This window comes from Scyliorhinus torazame, chromosome 2 (assembly GCF_047496885.1).
Source record: "Scyliorhinus torazame isolate Kashiwa2021f chromosome 2, sScyTor2.1, whole genome shotgun sequence".
Lineage (NCBI taxonomy): Eukaryota > Metazoa > Chordata > Chondrichthyes > Carcharhiniformes > Scyliorhinidae > Scyliorhinus > Scyliorhinus torazame.
In genome coordinates this window covers 116,428,008-116,448,390 of record NC_092708.1, presented here as the reverse complement: position 1 = coordinate 116,448,390, position 20,383 = coordinate 116,428,008, and the positions used below count along the sequence as shown (strand labels likewise).

At 47.7% G+C, this 20,383-nt stretch overlaps 1 protein-coding gene across 5 annotated transcripts in view; it reads left to right on the top strand.

Moving 5' to 3' along the window:
- The window catches only part of ubr3 (ubiquitin protein ligase E3 component n-recognin 3), a 606,570-nt gene that overhangs the window by 172,916 nt on the left and 413,271 nt on the right, over positions 1–20,383 (top strand). For all 5 annotated transcript variants that reach the window (XM_072475854.1, XM_072475858.1, XM_072475857.1 and 2 more), the window contains exons 17-18: positions 7,173–7,260; positions 19,693–19,832. In XM_072475854.1, the coding sequence (XP_072331955.1) occupies positions 7,173–7,260; positions 19,693–19,832 (228 nt within the window). The remainder of the gene's footprint in view (positions 1–7,172; positions 7,261–19,692; positions 19,833–20,383) is intronic.

Below are 20,383 nucleotides of genomic sequence, written 5' to 3'. Positions count from 1 at the left end.
GCCATTTAAGACTGAGATGAGGAGGAATTTCTTCACTCAGAGAATGGTGAATCTTTGAAATTCTTTACCCGAGAATGCTGTGGAAGCTCAATCACCAAGCACGTTCAAGACCGAAATTGTCAGATTCCTGGAGGTTAATGATGTCACAGGATATGGAGCTAGTGCGGGAAAGTGATGTTGAGTTAGAGAATCAGCAATGATCAAATTGAATGGCGAAGCAGGCTCAATGGGCTACGCCTGTTCCAGCTCTGCAGTTTGCAAATTGCAGAGTCCGTCTAGGTTTAAACTTGGCTTCCATATTTGAGTTTTTATCCATGCTCATGAAAGAATATCAATATTTCTGTAACATGTAAAGTCACCATAGCCCCAGATGGCCATAGGCTGCTTTCCCCTTTGAGGGGAGGAGCTGACTGAATCACAGAATACTACAGTGCACAAGAGGCCCTTCGGCCCATCGGGTCTGCACCGACGCATGAAAGGCACCCGCTCATCTATTCCCACTTGCCAGCATTTGGCCGATAACCTTAAATGTTATGGCGTGCCAAGTACTCATCCAGGTACCTTTTAAAGGATGTGAGGCATCCTGCCTCTACCACCCGTCCAGGTAGTGCATTCCAGACCGTCACCAAACTCTGGGTTAAAGGGTTTTTTCTCAAATCCCCCTCCCACCCCTCGTGACTGACCCTTCAACTAAGGGGAACAGCTGTTCCCTGTCCATGCCACTCATAATCTTGTACACTTCAATCCGGTCAACACCCCCAGTCCTCTTTGCTCCAGAGAAAACAACCCAAGCCTATCCAACCTCTCTTTATAACTTAAATGTTCCACCCCAGGTAACAATCTGGTGAATCTTCTCTGCACCACCTCCAGTGCAATTACATCCTTCTTATAAAGTGGTGACCAGAATTGCACACAGTACTCCAGCTGTGACGTCACCAGAGTTCTATACAGTTCCATCATGACCTCCCTGCTTTTGTAATCAATGCCTCGATTGATAAAAGCGAGTGTCCCATATGCCTTTTTCACCACCCTGTCCACCTGCCTTCAGAGATCTATGAACAAACACACCAATGTCCCTTTGTTCTTCGGAACTTCCCTGTGTCAGACTTTTCATTGAATACTTCCATGTCAAATTACTCCTTCCAAAGTGTATCACCTCCCATTTTTCAGGGTTAAATTCTATTTGCCACTTATCCATTTATAATAATAATCTTTATTGCCACAAGTAGGCTTACATTAACACTACAATGAAGTTACTGTGAAAAGCCCCTAGTCGCTACATTCCGGCGCCTGTTTGGATACACAGAGGGAGAATTCAGAATAGCCAATTCACCTAACAGCACGTCTTTCGGGATTTGTGGGAGGAAACCGGAACTCTCTGAGGAAACCCACGCAGACACAGGGAGAACATACAGACTCTGCACAGACAAGTGACCCAAGCCGGGAATCGAACCTGGGACCCTGGCACGGCGAAGCAACTGTGCTAACCGCTGTGCTACTGTACCGCGTTTGACCATCCTGTCTCTATCTTCCTGTAACCCAAGACACTCAACCTCACTGTAAACCACCCGGCCAATGTTTGTGTCATCTGCAAACTTACTGATATAAATGACAAACATTAAGGGGCCCGGCACGGATCCCTGTGGTACGCCACTGGTCACTGGCTTCCACTAAAGCAGCCATCTATCATCACCCTCTGTCTCCTACCGCTAAGCCAATTATCAAATCACCCTGATTCCCATAAGCATTTGCCTTCTTTATAAGTCTCCCATGTTGAACCTTGTCAAAGGCTTTGCTGAAATCCATGTAAACCACATCAACTGCACTACCCTCATCTATACACTGGTTACATGCTCAAATGGTGCATTCTCAAACAAGAAGTAGGAGAGGTTCAGGGTAGAGCTGTCAAGTTCACACCTGCCAAAATTCAAATGGCCCCCGCAGCCAGAACACTGAGGTCACGCCGGGTGGGACCACATGTGAACCACACCGGTGGAACTCGGCATGCACTCGGTCCGTCGAGCGTGGAGAATCGCCGCGGGGGCCGCTTTCAACGGCCCCCGACTGGCGAGACGTCGATCGCGCGCGCGCGACTCGCGGCGATTCTCCGGTCGCCGGAGATTCGCATGCCGGCGTGCGAGCCTATTTTGGGTTATTCTCAGCCCCCACGCCGAGCGTGATTTTGGCGCGGAGGATTGGAGAATCCCACCCCTTGCATTTGAAGTGTGTAGAGCTAGCTGATTCTAACTGAAGAATTGTCATTCAGATGAGGTACTTGAGACTTGCTATAACCTGTTGAATGAGATATTGGCACCTATCACTGTCTTTAAGAGGAAATAAAGTGGAAAATGCGAAGAGGTGAAAAATAACCTGAACAATTTTGCCATTGGATTTTACCCTCATCGGTTTCGAGTTGACATTCCCATTGACGTTCAGTCAATCTTCGGAATATGATAACAAATGTATAATTGATGGTGTTGGCAGTGAGGGAGGCCACAATTGGCAAAAAGGAGGCTTAAATTGTGCTTGAGGGGCCAGAGAGAGTAATTCTCCTTCTGGCCCACAAGGAAGACTCGAAAAAGCAATTACCTTTTGAAGCTGGCTGCTCCGGTCTCCATTTTGCTGCTGGATATGCCGAGCCCTGGTAACTGTTAAATTTATATTATAATATTACAAGTAATATTGTAATATTACAAGTGTTCTACTTGTCAAAGACAGGAGACGAGCAAGCCTTGCGATCAGCCTCCTTTGAATTTTGGCAGGTGTGAACTTGACAGCTCTACCCTGACCCTCTCCTACTTCTTGTTTGCAAAGATTTGGGGGATTGTAGGTTTAATGCCAACAGCAATGTGTTTCTCAATTTATTATTCATTAGTTGATAGTCCAGATCCTGTCCCTTAGGTATTATAAGGAAGAGAAACCAAGCAGATGATGTCTGTGGGAGAACTTTATGCTTTGTTGATAACATTATAAACAGCTTATTTGCTGCTGGAGTATTGAAAGAATGAAAGAACGCAGGATCCTAGAAAGATTATTGCAGTATAGCCAGAATGAATGTGATAAATTGATGGAAAGTCATGATTCCCCTTAAGCAAAAGTTAGTTATCTCAGATAGTTCCCGGGCTGTGCTGTGAGGCCACTTGCACTGATTGTCTCTCAGCCACTGCTGACTGCAGTGTGCTGTGGAAGAGGGTAACATGCCGAACTTTAATGCAGGCTTCTCTGAAACTAATGCTAATTGTACCATGGGATGTTTCTGGTGCTTGGCCTTTTAAGATCTGTGAGGGAGATAGTTTCTGGGGCAGGGGAGAAAGTAAGGCAATGACTGCTTCCAAATTCAGCCAGAGAGGTGTAAGGCCTTAGTTTCCCGTAGCTGTGTTGGCCATAAAGCTGAAGTTTAGGGAACTCAGACTGTTCCTTCCATATGGATAATTAAATATACTGCCAGACCTCTGATGAATTAGAGGTGGTGGCATTATTTTATTTTTGGGCCAGGATCTCACCCTAACCCAAATGTGCCCCTTAAGTGCAGCAAACTCTGAGGCATAAAGATTTCTTGTTCATTGCAAGAACTTGGATATTAGATTTCTACTCAGCGGGTCCATTGTAGAAACAGCCCAGACCATGCTCTTGAAACATCTTGTTCTTTTAAAAATTACTTGCACTAAGGTGACACCAAAGGTTTGCCAAAATAAAACTATGACCAAGGCCTTTATTCTATTTTCTTAAATGAGAAGGTATAAAGAAAATATCTGGTGATTAACTCAAACTGAAGTATCTTAAGCAATCATGAAAGATGCAATTGGAAAAGAGTATAACGGGGAGACCCATGGAGAAAAACAAATTGTAGATTACTATACTACCTAAATTTTTAGCTACCTGCATTTTAGGCGAACTTCACTCACTGCTTGAAAAGTTAATTGTAAAGCCCTGTCCTAAGCTAAACATCAGTTTGTTCATCTAGCCTGTTGCATCCACTGCTCCCAATGTGGTCTACTCTACATTAGAGAGACTAAACGCAGACTGGATGACTGCTTTGCAGAATACCTTTGTTCCGTCCACAAGCAGGACCCAGACTTCCCTGTTGCTTGCCATTTCAACTCACCATTCTGCTCTCATGTCCACATGTCCGTCCTTGGCCTGCTGTAATGTGAAGCCCAGTGCGACTGGAGGAACAGCACCTCAACTGCCGATTAGGCTCGTTATAGCCTTCAGGACTTAACATTGAGTTAAACAACTTCCGATTGTGAAGTCTCTCCTCCACCTTCACCCCAATTATATTTCTATCAACTTATTTCTATTTCTTTCATTGGTCTGTTTTTCGCTCACCCTTGTTCCCACCCACCCAGGCCATCTGTACCCTGTTCAGGTTGCCCTTTGACACACTTGCTCACCCTTGCTCTGCCATTCACACATTCTGATCTTTTCAGGTGCCACTATCAGCACCCTTCTTCGTCATTATCACCACCATTTACATTTCCTTTACCTTTCTGTCCACAACTTCTTTGTCAATCTCTACCTATCACTGACCCTCTATCCAGCCCCATGCTCCACGCACTCCCTATTCACAAGAGTATAAATCTGATCTTATTTCCAGTTCTCTCCAGCTTTGACAAAAAGTCATCCAGACTCGAAATGTTTAAAAAAAAGAACCAACATTTTATTAGGACATTTGTAGTTTTTTTAATAATAACGATAATAGCAACATAAACATAGTACTAAACCATTCCCATCCCTATCACGTTCTTCGCACCCCCAACAATGAAACAATAGCCTAACCACCCCCCTAGATTTCTGCCTCTGCTGACATGTCAATTTTCTCCGAGAAAGTCGACAAAAGTCTCTGGACGAACCCTAAAGTTGAGCCTCTTGGGGCGAACTTTATTTTCTTGAGACTGAGAAACCCAGCCATGTCACTAACCCAGGTCTCTACACTCGGGGGCTTTGAGTCCCTCCACATTAACAGAATCCGTCTCCAGGCTACCAGGGAGGCAAAGGCCACAGCGTCAGCCTCTTTCACCCCATGGGCTCCCGGCTCTTCTGACACTCCAAAGATCGCAACTCTGGACTCGGCACCACCCGTGTTTTAAGTACCGTAGACATAGCCTTAGCAAAACCCTGCCAAAACCCTCTAAGCTTCGAGCATGCCCAAAACATGTGGACATGATTTGCTGGACCCCCCGCGCACCTCGCACACCTGTCCTCTACCCCGAAAAACTTGCTCATCCGGGCCACCGTCATGTGTGTCCGGTGGACTACCTTAAATTGTATCAGGCTACGCCCACAGACCCGCCTCTATCTCTCCCCGTAGCTCATCTTCCCACTTTCCCTTTAGTTCCTCTATGTGAGTTTCCTCTGACTCCATAAGTTCTTTGTAGATATCTGATACCTTCCCCTCTCCCACCCATGTTCTGGAAACTACCCTGTCCTGTATCCCCCGTGGTGGCAGGAGTGGGAAGGTCGGAACCAGCCTTCTCAGATAATCCAGTACCTGCAGATATCTAAACCCATTCCCTGCTGGCAGTTCAGATTTCTCCTCCAAATTTCCCCCCCTTACCCACTGTCTAATCATGGCTATATTAGCCGCCCAGTAATAGTTACAAAAGTTCGGCAGCCCCCCCCCGGACTACGCTCCAACTACACTTTCTTCACTCGCGATGTTTTACCCGCCCAGCCAAAGCCCCAAATCACCTTATTCACCTATTTAAAAAAGGCCCTGGGGATACAGATGGGGAGACACTGAAAGACAAACAGAAATCTGGGGAGGACTGTCATTTTCACAGTCTGTACCCTCCCCACCAGTGACAGCGGGAGCATGTCCCAGCTCCTAAAGTCCTCCTTCGTTTGTTCTACAAGCCGGGACAAGTTTAACTTGTGCAATGGGTAGAGGGGTCAATTACTAGGGGGCATAGGTTTAAGGTGAGAGGGGCAAAGTTTAGAGTAGATGTACGAGGCAAGTTTTTTACGCAGAGGGTAGTGGGTGCCTGGAACTCACTACCGGAGGAGGTAGTGGAGGCAGGGACGATAGGGACATTTAAGGGGCATCTTGACAAATATATGAATAGGATGGGAATAGAAGGATACGGACCCAGGAAGTGTAGAAGATTGTAGTTTAGTCGGGCAGTATGGTCGGCACGGGCTTGGAGGGCCGAAGGGCCTGTTCCTGTGCTGTACATTTCTTTGTTCTTTGTTCTTTGTAATGTCTCCCATTCACGTGCCACCTGGATTCCCAGATAGCGAAAGCTCCTTCCTACCATTCTAAACGGCAGCTCTCCCAGTCTCCACTCTTCCCCCTCGCCTGGATCATGAACATCTCGCTTTTCCCCATACTCAATTTATACCCCGAAAACCTGCCAAATTCCCCTAAGACCCGCATAATCTCCCCCATCCCCTCTAACGGGTCCAAAATGTACAGGAGCAGATCATCCGTGTAAAGTGAGACCCGATGCTCCAGCCATTCCAGTTCCTGGAAGCTCTTAACGCCATAGCCCATGGCTCTATGGCCAGAGCAAACAATAGTGGGGAGAGGGGGCACCCTTGCCTTGTCCCTTGATGCAGTTTAAAATAGCCTGACATCCGCCGATTCGTACGCACACTTGCTACTGGTGCCTGATACAGCAACTGCACCCAATCAACTGCACCCAATCAATGAAGCCCTGACCAAATCCGAATCAGACTCAAAAGTTAGGCTTTCCTTTCTCCACAAATGTTGTCAGACTTGCTGAGATTGTCCAGTAGTTTCTGTTTTTGTTTCAGATTCCAGCATCTGCAGTAATTTGCTTTTATCAGTTTGTTTATGTACAGTTTGAATATGTAATTGTCCTTGGTCATCTTAACAATAGTTTTATTTAAGAACGTAAACATGTATCTGGCAGAATCTTAACATCATCTATACAGTCTGGTGAAATATTTAAAAATCTGATATTTGAATCTTGTAGTCACCTTTTAAAATCTTGGCAAGGCTATGAAGTATTACTTTCTGCAAATGCCGAATATCTCTGTGAATTGTAACAATTTTCATAACTCTATATTTTTCTTGAATCAGGCTATTTGATTTTCTGAGCTACAATCTAGAAAATACTATGTGGTAATAAATTTGGTGTCAAAAATGACAATTTGTATTAATCTACAGGCTCCATCAGTACCTTAAACTGTATTCACTTTTATTTCAGGAATGACAGACGATGAGATCCTGAGGGCTGAAATGGTAGCTCAACTCTGCATGAGTGACAGAACACACAGCACATTATTAGACTTAATATCCTTTTGAATGAGTTCAGAATTTGGTACAATGAGGTTTTAGTTTTGGCAGCTAAACAATTAATGCAGTTCTGCAAACATTCATACTGGACACTTATTTAATGTATTAATTTGTCAGGAAGTATAAAAATTGATTCTACTGTAGACATTGGTTACCAGTATTTTAGTTCCATATTTTATAGTGTCTAGTTTTCTTGAAATGCTCTGGGTTTAATTTTTAAAGTTTATAAGTTCACATCAATCTGCTGCTCTCCGGATCAATTGAGCATTGAAAATGCACACTAATTCTGGAGTTGTCCGTTGCTGACTTTTCTCAACTTCAGGAAACAAATTTCCAGGTGAAAAAGCTTATGCATTGGGATCAATCTCCACCTATCGCAGCCCCACTGCTCCACTCCCCACAACAGTATAAATCTGACCCTATTTCCACTTCTCTCCAGCTTTGACAAAGAACAAACCCAAACAACAAACATCCCCCCCATTTCCCCGCCTAGCCACAAACAAAGAAAACCACCCCCTCTCGAGCAACACCCCTTCCCTCTCTGCACCAGTCTTCCCCCCCCCCACCACCACACACTTTGTTTCTGAAAACTAGCCTACCTGCTAGCGGGGTGACTGCCCACCCAAGGCAACATCATTCTCCCCCCCCCACACACAACCTCTTCCCTCTCTGCCAACCTCTATGCCCTCCTGTACCCCTTCATCCCCACCTCTCCTCCCCAATGCTACCCACCAGAAACCTCTCATGTTAATATACATCAAACACTATGTTCTATATTGTTCCCAACGTTGGGAGGATAAGAAGTTACAACAGTTTTACCGTAACACAGATAACTTTAAAAAAAAAAATTTAAAGTGCCTAGGAATTTCTTTCCAATTAAGGAGCAATTTAGCGTGGCCAATCCACCTACCCTGCACCTCTTCGGTTTGTGGGGGTGAGACCCACGCGGACACTGGGAGAATGTGCAAACACCACACAGACAGTGACCCGGGGCTGCGATCGAACCTGGGACCTCAGTGCCGTGGGGCAGCAGTGCTAAACACTGTGCTGCTGTGCCACCAAACACAGATAACTAACTTAAGCCAACCATTATAACCTGGCACACACACAAACAGTTCCCCTCCCTCCCTTAGAACAGCAGCTCCAATCTGCTTCACAGATGATCCACCCAAGTTCCATGCTCGCTTGAGGCCCACAATCCATGGTCCCTTAGGAACTTACTCACCTCCTCCAGTGTATCAAAGTAATGTTCCTGTCCCTCAAATGTGACCCACAAATGAGCAGGATACAGCACCCCGATCTGCACTTTATTCCTGAATAGGGCCGCCGTGACTCGATTGAACCTGACCCGCCGCTTGGCCAGCTCTGCTCCCAAGTCTTGCTGGTGCGAACTACTTGACCTTCCCAGGTATACTGCCTCGTCTCCTTCGCCCAAAGCAGGATCTTCTCCTTGTCCAAATGGCAGTGTAGCCGCACAATGACCACCCTCGGCAGCTCTCCTGCTTTCTGCCTCCTCCTCAGCGATCTTGTGCCCGATCCACTTCAGGAGGTTTGTCAAAGACCACCTCCCCCACAAGCTTCTCGAACATCCGAGCCAAATATTTTGCGGCCTGTGTCCCCTTGATCCCTTCAGGCAGCCCCATGATCCCAAGATTCTGCCTCCTGGAGCCATTCTCCAAGTCGTCCACCTTCTCCCATAACTTTTTCTGTACCTCTGCCATCATCAGCATTTCAGCCTCCAACGAGGCCAAACGGTCCTCGTGGTCGGCCACCGACTACTCCACCTTCTGGAGCAATGCATTCTGTGCCTCCAGCCCCTACTCCACTCAATCACGGGCAGCCCGGATTGGCTCTGCCACCTTAGCTAAGTTTTCCGAGGCCTCCTTCCTGTGCTGCTGGAATTTAGCTGTCAAAAACTCCACTAGTTGCTTTGTTGACCATTGTGTGGGCAGTGACGCCAAAGGGCTGTTCGTCATCTTTTCCTCTCTTGCACCTCGAGAGTCCTCCTGGTCTGACTGTTGCCCGTTACACATTGCACGCCTCGTTTCGTAGGGATTAGTCATTCCTTGCCGGAGGAGACTCACTAGCTGTCACTATTGCCTCGTTTTCCTCCTACATAACATTCTGCAAAAAGGGCGAAATGGGTCAAAAAATCCAACCTTGGTCAGAGAGCCACCTAATGTGCGACCACTCACTCCATGGCCACCACTGGAAGTCACCAAAACATACAGCTCTTAATCCAGTTTAAAATTAGTAAGGCATAGTGTAATACTTGCTTTATTACACAAATTTTGCTCCAGTTGGAACACCTTCAGTCGGCTGAATATTTCCAAAAAGCTGCATCCACTAGGATGTTCCAGCCTCTTGTCTTAAAACAAGACTGCTCTGCTTTAGTTTTTTTAATATTATATTTCCAATTAAGGGCAATTTAGCATGGCCAAAACACCTCCCCTGCACATCTTTGTGTTGTGGGGGTGAAACCCAGGCAGTCATGGGAAGAATGTGCACACGCCACACGGACGGTGACCCGGGGCTGGGATCGAACCTGGGACCTTGGTGCCATGGACAGCAGTGTTAACCCGTGCCGCTCTGACTGCTCAGTTTTGAAGTATTATTCTTTTTTTTTTCAACTATCCTACTGAGAAAGAATTGTGGACTCAGTCAGGCAGATCAGAATTCAACTCCTCTCTCTTTCAAAGCTTCTGCAAACTCAATGCATCTCTGCCTTTCTGGGCTCCACCCAGCAATGAACTCATATCACTAAGCTGAAAAACAAATGATCTCTGCAGGCTGCAAAAGCACATTAACTCTCCAGGGACCTCTCCAGTCATCCACATTCCTCTGGTCAATTTCACCTGCTATTTCCTAGAAAAAAACAGAATCCTTTTTTAAACACTTGCTCTAATATACAGATTTGCCAAATACTGATCCCGCCCACGATGAGCAGGATTCCGATCGTGATGTCTTTCAAGATTGTATTTGAAAGGCATCAGATCCTTGGAGAGGGATCTCCCAGCATCTATTGGCTGTACCATAGTTCGGGTGCAATGGGGCCGCTAGATTGCATCCTATGTTTTAACAAGTGTTCTAAAAGTCTCAACATTTTCAGCATTCACAACAAAATCAGGCAAAGCATTCCAAAAATCGACAATTCTATGTGAAAATAAGTTACGAATATGAAGATGTGAACCGAATTTCTGAAGTTTATGCTGATGACCTTGCAAAATAGTGAAATTTAAAGTAAAAATCTTTATTATTGTCACAAGTAGGCTTACAGTAACACTGCAATGAAGTTACTGTGAAAATCTCCTAGTCGCCACACTCCTGCACCTGTTTGGATACACTGAGGGAGAATTCAGAATGTCCAGATTACCTAACAAACAAGTTTTTTGGGACGTGTGGGAGGAAACTCACGCTGACAAGGGGAGAACGTGCAGACTCCTCACAGACAGTGACCCAAGTGGGAATTGAACCCGGGACCCTGGCGCTGTGAAGCAATAGTGCTAACCACCGTGCCACCCATAATTGCGAGTAAAGACTTTTTCAGGCTTAGAGATAGTAAGGCCATGTATCAATTTATAAACTTCAACTCAATCAAAAATCGGTCTTTTTAAAGATTCTAATTCCGTAATCATTAAAAAATTTTAAAATTTGTATTTATAGCAAAACTGAAAAGGTAAAAACACACAGGAAACATACACAAATGTGAGGCATGTTAAACTCTGAGTGGTCAGCTACAGCAGCCGTGTCTACATGCTGCCTCATGGTATTAAAACATACCAAGGGTGTGTTTGAGGCCACAGAGGTGTAACCTGTTAGTTACCGTGGCAGCATCAATGCAACCGCGCCCCCCGGTACATTTTGGTCCCTTGTACTTGAACAAAGAAAAGTACAGCACAGGAACAGGCTCATCGGCCCTCCAAGCCCGTGCTGACCATGCTGCCCGTCTAACCTAAAATCTTCTACACTTCCTGGCTCCGTATCCCTCTATTCCCATCCTATTCATGTATTCGTCAAGATGCCCCTTAAATGTCACTATCATCCCTGCTTCCACCACCTCCTCCGGCAGCGAGTTCCAGGCACCGACTACCCTCTGTGCAAAAAAAGCCTGCCTCGTACATCTCCTCTAAATCTTGCCCCTCGCACCTTAACCTATGCCCCCCTAGTAATTGACCCCTCTACCCTGGGAAAAAGCGTCTGACTATTCACTCTGTCTATGCCCCTCATAAATTTGTAGACCTCTATCAGGTCACCCCTCAACCTCCGTTGTTCCAGTGAGAACAAACCGAGTTTATTCAACCGCTCCTCATAGCTAATGCCCTCCATACCAGGCAACATCCTGGTAAATCCTGCACCCTCTCTAAAGCCTCCACATCCTTCCGACATGAATTGAACACTATACTCCAAGTGTGGCCTAACTAAGGTTCTATACAGCTGCAACATGACTTGCCAATTTTTATAATCAATGCCCCGGCCAATGAAGGCCAGCATGCCGTATGCTTCCTTGACTACCTTCTCCACCTGTGTTGCCCCTTTCAGTGACCTGTGGACCTGTACGCCTAGATCTCTCTGACTTTCAATACTCTTGCTAATACCATTCACTGTATTTTCCCTACCTGCATTTGACTTGCTTTCCTTGCCCGCTGGGTGTTCCCCCCCCTTTGGAATTCAAGAATTCTTAAACGCTCCTCATAAGGTGTTCCTCTCATGCCTTCCATTTTCATTGCAACATGTTTTTGTACTGCTCAGATTCCAAAAGCGGGAAGGGCATTGGTGACCACCAGGCAGAGCAAGAGGACTAGGTAGGCAGTGCAGCAATCTCCTGTGGCCATTCCCCCGGAAAACAGATATATCGCTTTGGGTACTATTGAGGGAAATGGCATCTCAGGGGAAAGCAGCAACAACCAAATTGTTTGCACCATGGTTGTGCTGCAGAGGGGAGGAATAAAAAATGTCAGAATGCAATAGTTACAGGGGATTCAATTGTAAGGGGAATAGATAAGCGTTTCTGTGGCTGCAAACATGTCTCCAGGATGGCATGCTGCCTCCTTGGTGCTAGGGTCAAGGATGTCTTGGAGTGGGGGACTTCTGGTTGCGGCGATGACCAGCTAAGCCGCACGTTTCGGCACCCGCCGTTTCAACGGACTTTTGGGCTCTTATCGGGAGCCCCAACGGAAATTTTTTACTGCCAAACCCAGTGTGAGGTGACAAAGGAAGAAGTCCCCCCGGGTGTGGATGGAAAGGAGTGTCAGCAGTGTCCAGATTGCGGAGGATCCTCTGGAGCAGCGGCAGGGAAGAGAAGGGAGAAGCAAGATGGCGGCCGAGGGAGCCCAGATGGTATGGGGCCCGGAACAGCAGGAGTTCCTCCGACGATGTGTGGAGGAGCTCAAGAAAGAGGTGCTGGCGCCGATGTTACTGGCAATCGAGGGACTGAAGGAAACACAAAAGGTCCAGGCGATGGAACTCCGTGGAGTGAAGGCAAAGGCAGCCGAGAACGAAGACGAGATACAGGGCCTGGTGGTAAAAACGGAGACGCACGAGGCACTACATAAGAGGTGAATAGAAAGGCTGCAAGCCCTGGAGAACAGCTCGAGGAGGAAGAATCTAAGGATTTTGAAGGGACAGAGGGGGCTGATGCTGGGGTGTATGTGAGTACGATGCTCCATACCCTAATGGGAGCTGAGGCCCCAACGGGCCCCCTGGAAGTGGAGGGAGTGTACCGGGTCCTCGTGAGAAGACCAAAGGCAGGGGAAACACCACAAGCAATAATGGTGAGGTTCCATCGCTACAGGGACAGGGAGATGGTCCTGAGTTGGGCTAAGAGGACACGGAGCAGCAAGTGGGAGAACACGGTGATACGCGTATATCGAGATTGGAGTGCGGAGGTGGCGAGAAGGAAGGTGAGCTTCAATCGGGCCAAGGCGGTGCTCCATAGGAAGAAAGTCAAATTTGGGATGCTGCAGCCGGCAAGATTGTGGGTCACACACCAGGGCAAACACCACTACTTCGAGACAGCGGAGGAGGCATGGACATTCATTCAGGAAGAGAAATTGGACTAGACTTGAGAAATTGATGTCTGGAGAGAGGTAGCGAGGTGGTGGCACAGAAATGTAAAGTGGGGAGAGGGGAGGGCTAATACGTAAGAACGTTGGACGGGGAATTCCCGGCTGATTACGTGGAATGTGAGAGGTTTAAATGGGCCAATTAAGAGGGCACGGGTGTTTGCGCACTTAAAGAGACTGAAGGCGGACGTGGTTATGCTCCAGGAGATGCACCTGAAATTGGCGGATCAGGTTAGACTGAGGAAAGGATGGGTGGGACAGGTATTCCACTCAGGGTTAGATGCGAAAAACAGAGGGGTGGCAATACTGGTGGGGAAACGGGTATCGTTCGAGGCTAAGACCATAGTGGTGGATAGTGGGGGCAGGTACGTGATGGTGAGTGGCAGATTGCAAGGTGAGGCGGTGGTGCTGGTGAACGTATATGCCCCGAACTGGGATGACGCGGGATTCATGAAGCGAATGCTGGGACGTATCCCCGACCTGGAGGCGGGAAGCTTGGTAATGGGGGGGGGATTTTAACACAGTGCTGGACCCAGGGCTGGACCGGTCCAGTTCCAGGACCGGGAGAAGGCCGGCAGCGGCCAAGGTGCTTAAGGGATTTATGGAGCAGATGGGAGGGGTAGATCCGTGGAGATTTGCTAATCCGATGGGGAAAGAGTTTTCCTTCTTCTCCCACGTCCATAAAGTATACTCCTGGATAGACTTTTTTGTCTTGGGAAGGGCGCTGATCCTGAAAGTGGCAGGAACGGAGTACTCGGCTATAGCCGTTTCAGATCACGCCCCACATTGGGTGGATCTGGATCTAGGAGAGGAAAAAGAGCAGCGCCCACTTTGGAGATTAGACATGGGACTACTGGCGGACGAGGGGGTATGCGGAAGGGTGAGGGGATGCATCGAAAGATACCTGGAGGTCAATGATGGTGGGGAGGTCCAGGTGGGGGTAGTATGGGAAGCGCTGAAGGCGGTGGTTAGAGGAGAGCTGATTTCCATTAGAGCCCACAAGGGGAAACAAGAGGGTAAAGAAAGAGAGAGATTGGTAGGGGAAATTCTGAGGGTGGCTAGGCAGTATGCGGAGGCCCCAGATGAAGGGCTATACAGGGAAAGACGAAGACTACAGACGGAGTTTGACCTGCTGACCACGGGAAAGGCGGAGACGCAGTGGAGGAAGGCACAGGGAATACAATATGAATATGGAGAACAGGCGAGCCGGCTGCTGGCCCAACAACTTCGAGAGAGATCGGAGGAGTTCGGGACGAAACGGGAAAGATGGAGCAGAGAGCAGGGAAAGTCAACGAGGTGTTCAAGACATTTTATGAGCGGCTGTATAAGTCCCAACCCCCGGAGGGGAAAGAGGGAATTATGCACTTTTTGGACCAGCTGGAGTTTCCGAGGGTGGAGGAGCAGGAGGTGGCAGATCTTGGGGCGCAGATTGAGGTGGAGGAGGTGATCAAAGGAATTGGGAATATACAAGCAGGGAAGGCCCCGGGACCAGATGGGTTCCCGGTGGAATTTTCCAGGAAGTATATGGACCTGCTGGCCCCGCTTCTGGCGAGAACCTTCAATGAGACTAAGGAAAGGGGGACACTACCCCCGACAATGTCGGAGGCGACGATATCGTTAATTCTGAAACGAGACAAAGACCCGCTGCAGTGCGGGTCATACAGGCCCATCTCCCTCCTAAACGTAGATGCCAAACTGCTGGCCAAAGTGATGGCGACAATGATAGAGGAGTGCGTCCCAGGGGTGGTACATGACGACCAGACAGGGTTTGTTAAAGGGAGACAATTGAACGCCAATATACGAAGGTTGCTGGGGGTGATGATGATGCCCCCACTGGAGGGGGAGGCAGAGATAGTTGTGGCGATGGATGCAGAGAAGGCATTCGATAGAGTGGAATGGGACTATTTGTGGGAGGTGCTGAAGAGATTTGGGTTCGGGGAGGGGTTCATTAGATGGGTTAGACTCCTGTACGGGGCCCCGGTGGCAAGCGTTGTTACAAATAGGCAAAGATTGGGGTACTTCCGATTACATAGGGGTACAAGACAAGGGTGCCCCCTGTCCCCGTTGCTGTTCGCGTTGGCAATTGAGCCATTGGCCATAGCGCTGAGGGACTCTAAGAAGTGGAGGGGGGTGCTTAGAGGGGGAGAGGAACATCGAGTGCCACTATATGCAGACGATTTACTGCTATATGTGGCGGACCCAGTAGAGGGGATGCCAGAGGTAATGCAGATACTCGGGGAGTTTGGAGAGTTCTCGGGATATAAATTAAATATGGGAAAGAGCGAACTTTTTGTGATGCACTCCGGGGAACAGGGATGCCTTGCCGCTGAGGAGAGTGACAGGGAATTTTTGATACCTGGGGATTCAGGTGGCCAGGAACTGGGGAACCCTACACAAACTTAACCTGACGCGACTGGTAGAGCAGATGGAGGAGGAGTTTAAGAGGTGGGATATGGTGCCCCTGTCATTGGCGGGCAGAGTACAGGCGGTCAAGATGGTGGTCCTCCCGAGGTTTCTTTTCGTGTTTCAGTGCCTCCCCAACCTGATTACTAAGGCCTTTTTAAAAAAAATAGATAGGAGCATTACGAGCTTTGTATGGGCGGGAAAGACCCCGAGGGCAAAGAGGGGGTTCCTGCAGCACAGTAGGGACAGAGGGGGATTGGCACTGCCGAGTCTGAGTGACTACTATTGGGCCGCCAATGTGTCGATGGTCCGTAAGTGGATGAGGGAAGAGGAAGGTGCGGTGTGGAAAAGGCTGGAGATGGCGTCCTGTAAGGGAACAAGCCTGAAAGCGCTGGCGACGGCGCCGCTACCGTTCTCCCCAAAAAGGTACACCACAAACCCAGTGGTGGTGGCGACCTTGAAGATCTGGGGGCAGTGGAGATGACACAGGGGAGTGACGGGTGCCTCGGTGTGGTCCCCGATAAGGAATAACCACAGGTTCGTCCCGGGGAGGACAGATGGGGGATTTCAAAGTTGGCAGCGAGCAGGAATTAGGAAGCTGAAGGACCTGTTTGTGGACGGGACGTTTGCGAGTTTGGGAGCATTGGAAGAAAAATATAAGTTGCCACCAGGGAATGCTTTCCAATACATGCAAGTGAGGGCATTTACGAGGCAACAGGTGAGGGAATTTCCGCAACTCCCGACGCAAGGGATCCAGGATAGAGTGATTTCGGGGGCATGGGTTGGAGAAGGTAAAGTGTCGGAAATATACAGGGAGATGAGAGACGAGGGGGAGACGATGGTAGAGGAGCTGAAGGGAAAATGGGAAGAGGAGCTGGAGGAAGAGATTGAGGAGGGGCTGTGGGCAGATGCCCTAAGCAGGGTAACTTCCTCGTCCTCATGTGCCAGGCTTAGCCTGATTCAATTTAAGGTTCTACACAGGGCGCATATGACGGGAGCAAGACTGAGCAGGTTTTTTGGGGTGGAGGATAGGTGTGGGAGGTGCTCGGGAAGCTCTGCGAACCACACCCACATGTTCTGGTCGTGTCCGGCACTGCATGAGTTCTGGGAGGGTGTGGCAAGAGTGGTCTCAAAGGTGGTGGGGGTCCGGGTCAAACCAAGCTGGGGGTTGGCTATATTTGGGGTTGCAGAAGAACCGGGAGTGCAGGAGACGAAAGAGGCCGACGTTCTGGCCTTTGCGTCCCTAGTAGACCGGCGAAGGATTCTACTCTTGTGGAAAGAAGCGAAGCCCCTGGGCTTGGAGGCCTGGATAAACGACATGGCAGGGTTCATAAGACTGGAGCGAATAAAATATGCGTTAAGAGGATCGGCTCAGGGATTCACCAGGTGGTGGCAACCGTTCCTTGACTATCTCGCGGAACGATAATGGAAAAACAAAGGACAGCAGCAGCAACCCAGGGGGGAGGGTGGGGGGGGTGGTATTATCCTGTGTTTTTGTTTTTTGCCAGTTGTTGATATTTGCTTTTGATTATCTCTTTTTTTCATTTGTTGTTAGTTTAATATATTTAAATAACGTTTAATGTATATTTCTTTATTATGTTGTAAAAACAGAAAATCTCTGTTTGAAAAATGTCAATAAAATATATTTTTTAAAAAAAGGATGTCTTGGAGTGGTTACAGGACATTCCAGAGGATGAACTGCCAGTGGTTGTGGTACACATTGGTACAAACAACATAGGTATAAAATGGGATGAGCCATACGGGATGAGCCAAGCTGGTACGGGAATTGAACCCGCGCTGCTGGCCTTGTTTTGCATCGCAAACCAGCTGTCCAGCCCACTGAGCTAAACCAGCCATCTGGTAGTGGGTCTCCTTGTTGGTCTGTGGCGTCCGGAGAGGCATCATCAGCCAGGACTGCAGCAAAACACCTCCCCCCCCCATCGCCCAGGAGCCAACCCCCCAGACAGAGGTGCGCCACGAAGAGGCCGAGAATCGTCTAGGATGAAGGCGTCTTGGACATTGCCCGGGTATCGGGCGCAAACGTGTATGATGCACACCTGATGGTCACGCCCTAGCTGCACGTTCATCGAGTGGAACCTCATTCGGTTTGTGTAGAGTGGCCTGTCATCTTCAGGTGCTCGTAGGGCAACATGCATCCTGCCGATCACTCCCTGGGACTGGGGTATCTCGGCGATTGTGGTGAGCCCTGCTGCCCAGGCATGCTGGTGGGCTCGGTCTAAATTGAAATGGATGTATTGTGCCGACTGCACATATAGGGCCTCTGTGACGGCGTGGATGCACCTGTGCATCAAGCTCTGAGAGATCCTGGACAGGTCCCGTTTCAGCTCCTGGAGGGAACCCGTTGCGTAGAGGTTCATGGCGACTAACACCTTGATGGCCAGCTGGAGAGGGTGTCCTCCCCCATTCCTCTGCAGTGCCAGGTGCGCCATGATCTTGCAGATATGTCGCACTGTCCCCCTGCTCAGCCGGAGTCTTCAACGGCATGCCCAGTTCGGCAGGTACTCAAATGGCAGGCACTGTTGGTTCACACGAGGCCTCATGCGGTGCCTTCTTTGCACCTCCTCCTCCTCCTCAGCTGCTAGGTGGCCGGCTGTCCATCCTCAGCGGCTGTCTCCTGTTGCTCTGCTGCTGCATGCTTTGCGGCTGCAGCTTCCTCCTCCTTGAGCAGCTCCAGCTTCTACAGCCGCAGTGCATCCCCCAGGACTGCGGCGACTTGGAGGAAGGCCACCATTGCTGTTTGTAATCCTATATCCATTATCTGCAAGGGGTGAAAGGCAAACATGTTGGCATGGTGCATACCCGTTGCACCCACCCATGTCCAACGGGCTTCACAGTGCCCCCGGTTCGCACTTCGGACTCTGCCTCCCCCCCCCCAGTCCCCACACCCCTGCCCCCTTGATACCAGGGGACCTCTGGCCCTTGCATCCATCCCTGCTGCCAGGGGTACCGTCGGCTGGCACTGCCCATGCCAGCGGCACGCTCCGCAACCCCCCTGTAGGTCCCTTTGAAAATAAAATCTATCACTGGGGAATGCAAAACCATGACTCGATTTTTGTTTAACTTGTAACTATTTTCTCTGGGGACATGTGGTTTATTTCCCAATATCTTTCTGTCTTATGCTTGTTTTGTCTCTTGCTTCCCCATTACAGTATCTTCCTCTTATTGTCTGTGTCTATGCCTTTGTTTTTTTACTGTGAACATTTGTGGCTGAATCTCACTTTGCCCCTTTTTCCTTTGTATCTCACTCGTTTTTATCTTGTTCACTCCCATCAGTTTCCTACCCCTCTCTTCCAACACACTGTATCTTTATCTGATACATTCTCTTTCACTTTCTGAAGCTTATGAAGCAGAACATTAAAGCTACAATGTGATGTGGTCTGAACAGTTATTTATTTCTCTCACACAGACTTTTCAAAAGATTTTACCTCAGGAAAACTTTTAAAATGAATCCTTCAGCTTTTCATCAAATAATGTTGCAAAACTAGAAATTTCTAGAAGCTAAAGAAATCCTTTCTTCTGATTAGTTGACTAGAGCTTTAGATTGCTGTTATCCTGGCATCAAAATTTGGGCTATTTTCAAGATTGATGCCTTCTTTGGGAAGTAAGAAAGAGGGAAGAACTAATATATAATTGGAAGGTGCATTCACTCAAGACTATAAGATACTAATTAACTTATCACAATATTAAAAATAGAAAGTAAAGTCCCAGATGACCAAAGTCTGCTTTCCCCTTTGAGTGGAGAGCTAACTGGTGGTGATTTAACCTGAGGATCACCACACCTCAGGGGCATACAAGAATAATATAGTTGCGTGCTCACTTATTCACAATCTAAGTTGTTTCCTAATTGATTTATTTTTGAGAGAAATGTAACTTGTTGAAACTTTAATGTTTTCAGATTTTTTGTTTATTCTCAGGATTATCTTTTTCTTAACTTGATTTGTACATTCCCGAAAACCCCAACCCAAAAAGTGGCATTATTCCAGGTAGCTACTATTTCGAAACCATGCTTTCTGCTGTTGCTGATTTTAAAGCACCAGCCTTTGAGCCGGGAGGTTCTATGCAGCAGGGAATGTACACACCTAAAGGTATGGCATTATACTTGTAGCTGTTTTACCTGAAACTTGGCAGATAGTTTATGAAATGAACTGTTTTAATATGACATGCAATATTTTAATATCAAAGATCTACAGATTGTTCTCATCTGCACTGTTGCTCAAGATTAGATTTCTTACAGTTTTCAACAGCGAAAATAGCTATCTAATGTAAATATTTTTTGAGACTTCCCATCATTTTTTCAAAAAGAAAATTTATACACTGCACACATTCCTAACCTGAGTTATGTCTTCATTTTCTTGTTTTATTGGAGTCGATATAGTTCACATCTGTCATTTGTCAAAATAGTTTTATTCTCTTATGTTAGAGATGATCTTCACAATTTTGCATTGTATCTTGCATTTGCTTTTCAACAGGCACTGGGCCAGGTTTATCATGGATTAAAATTCCAAGAGGAATTCATGGCTTTTCCACTTTCTAGTAATTCTTCCATGTGACTGCTAAATCTATAATTATTAGATATTGGCTTAAGTACTTTAAATCCCCAAACGAGTCTACAGAGACATACATTCTGCATGCAAAT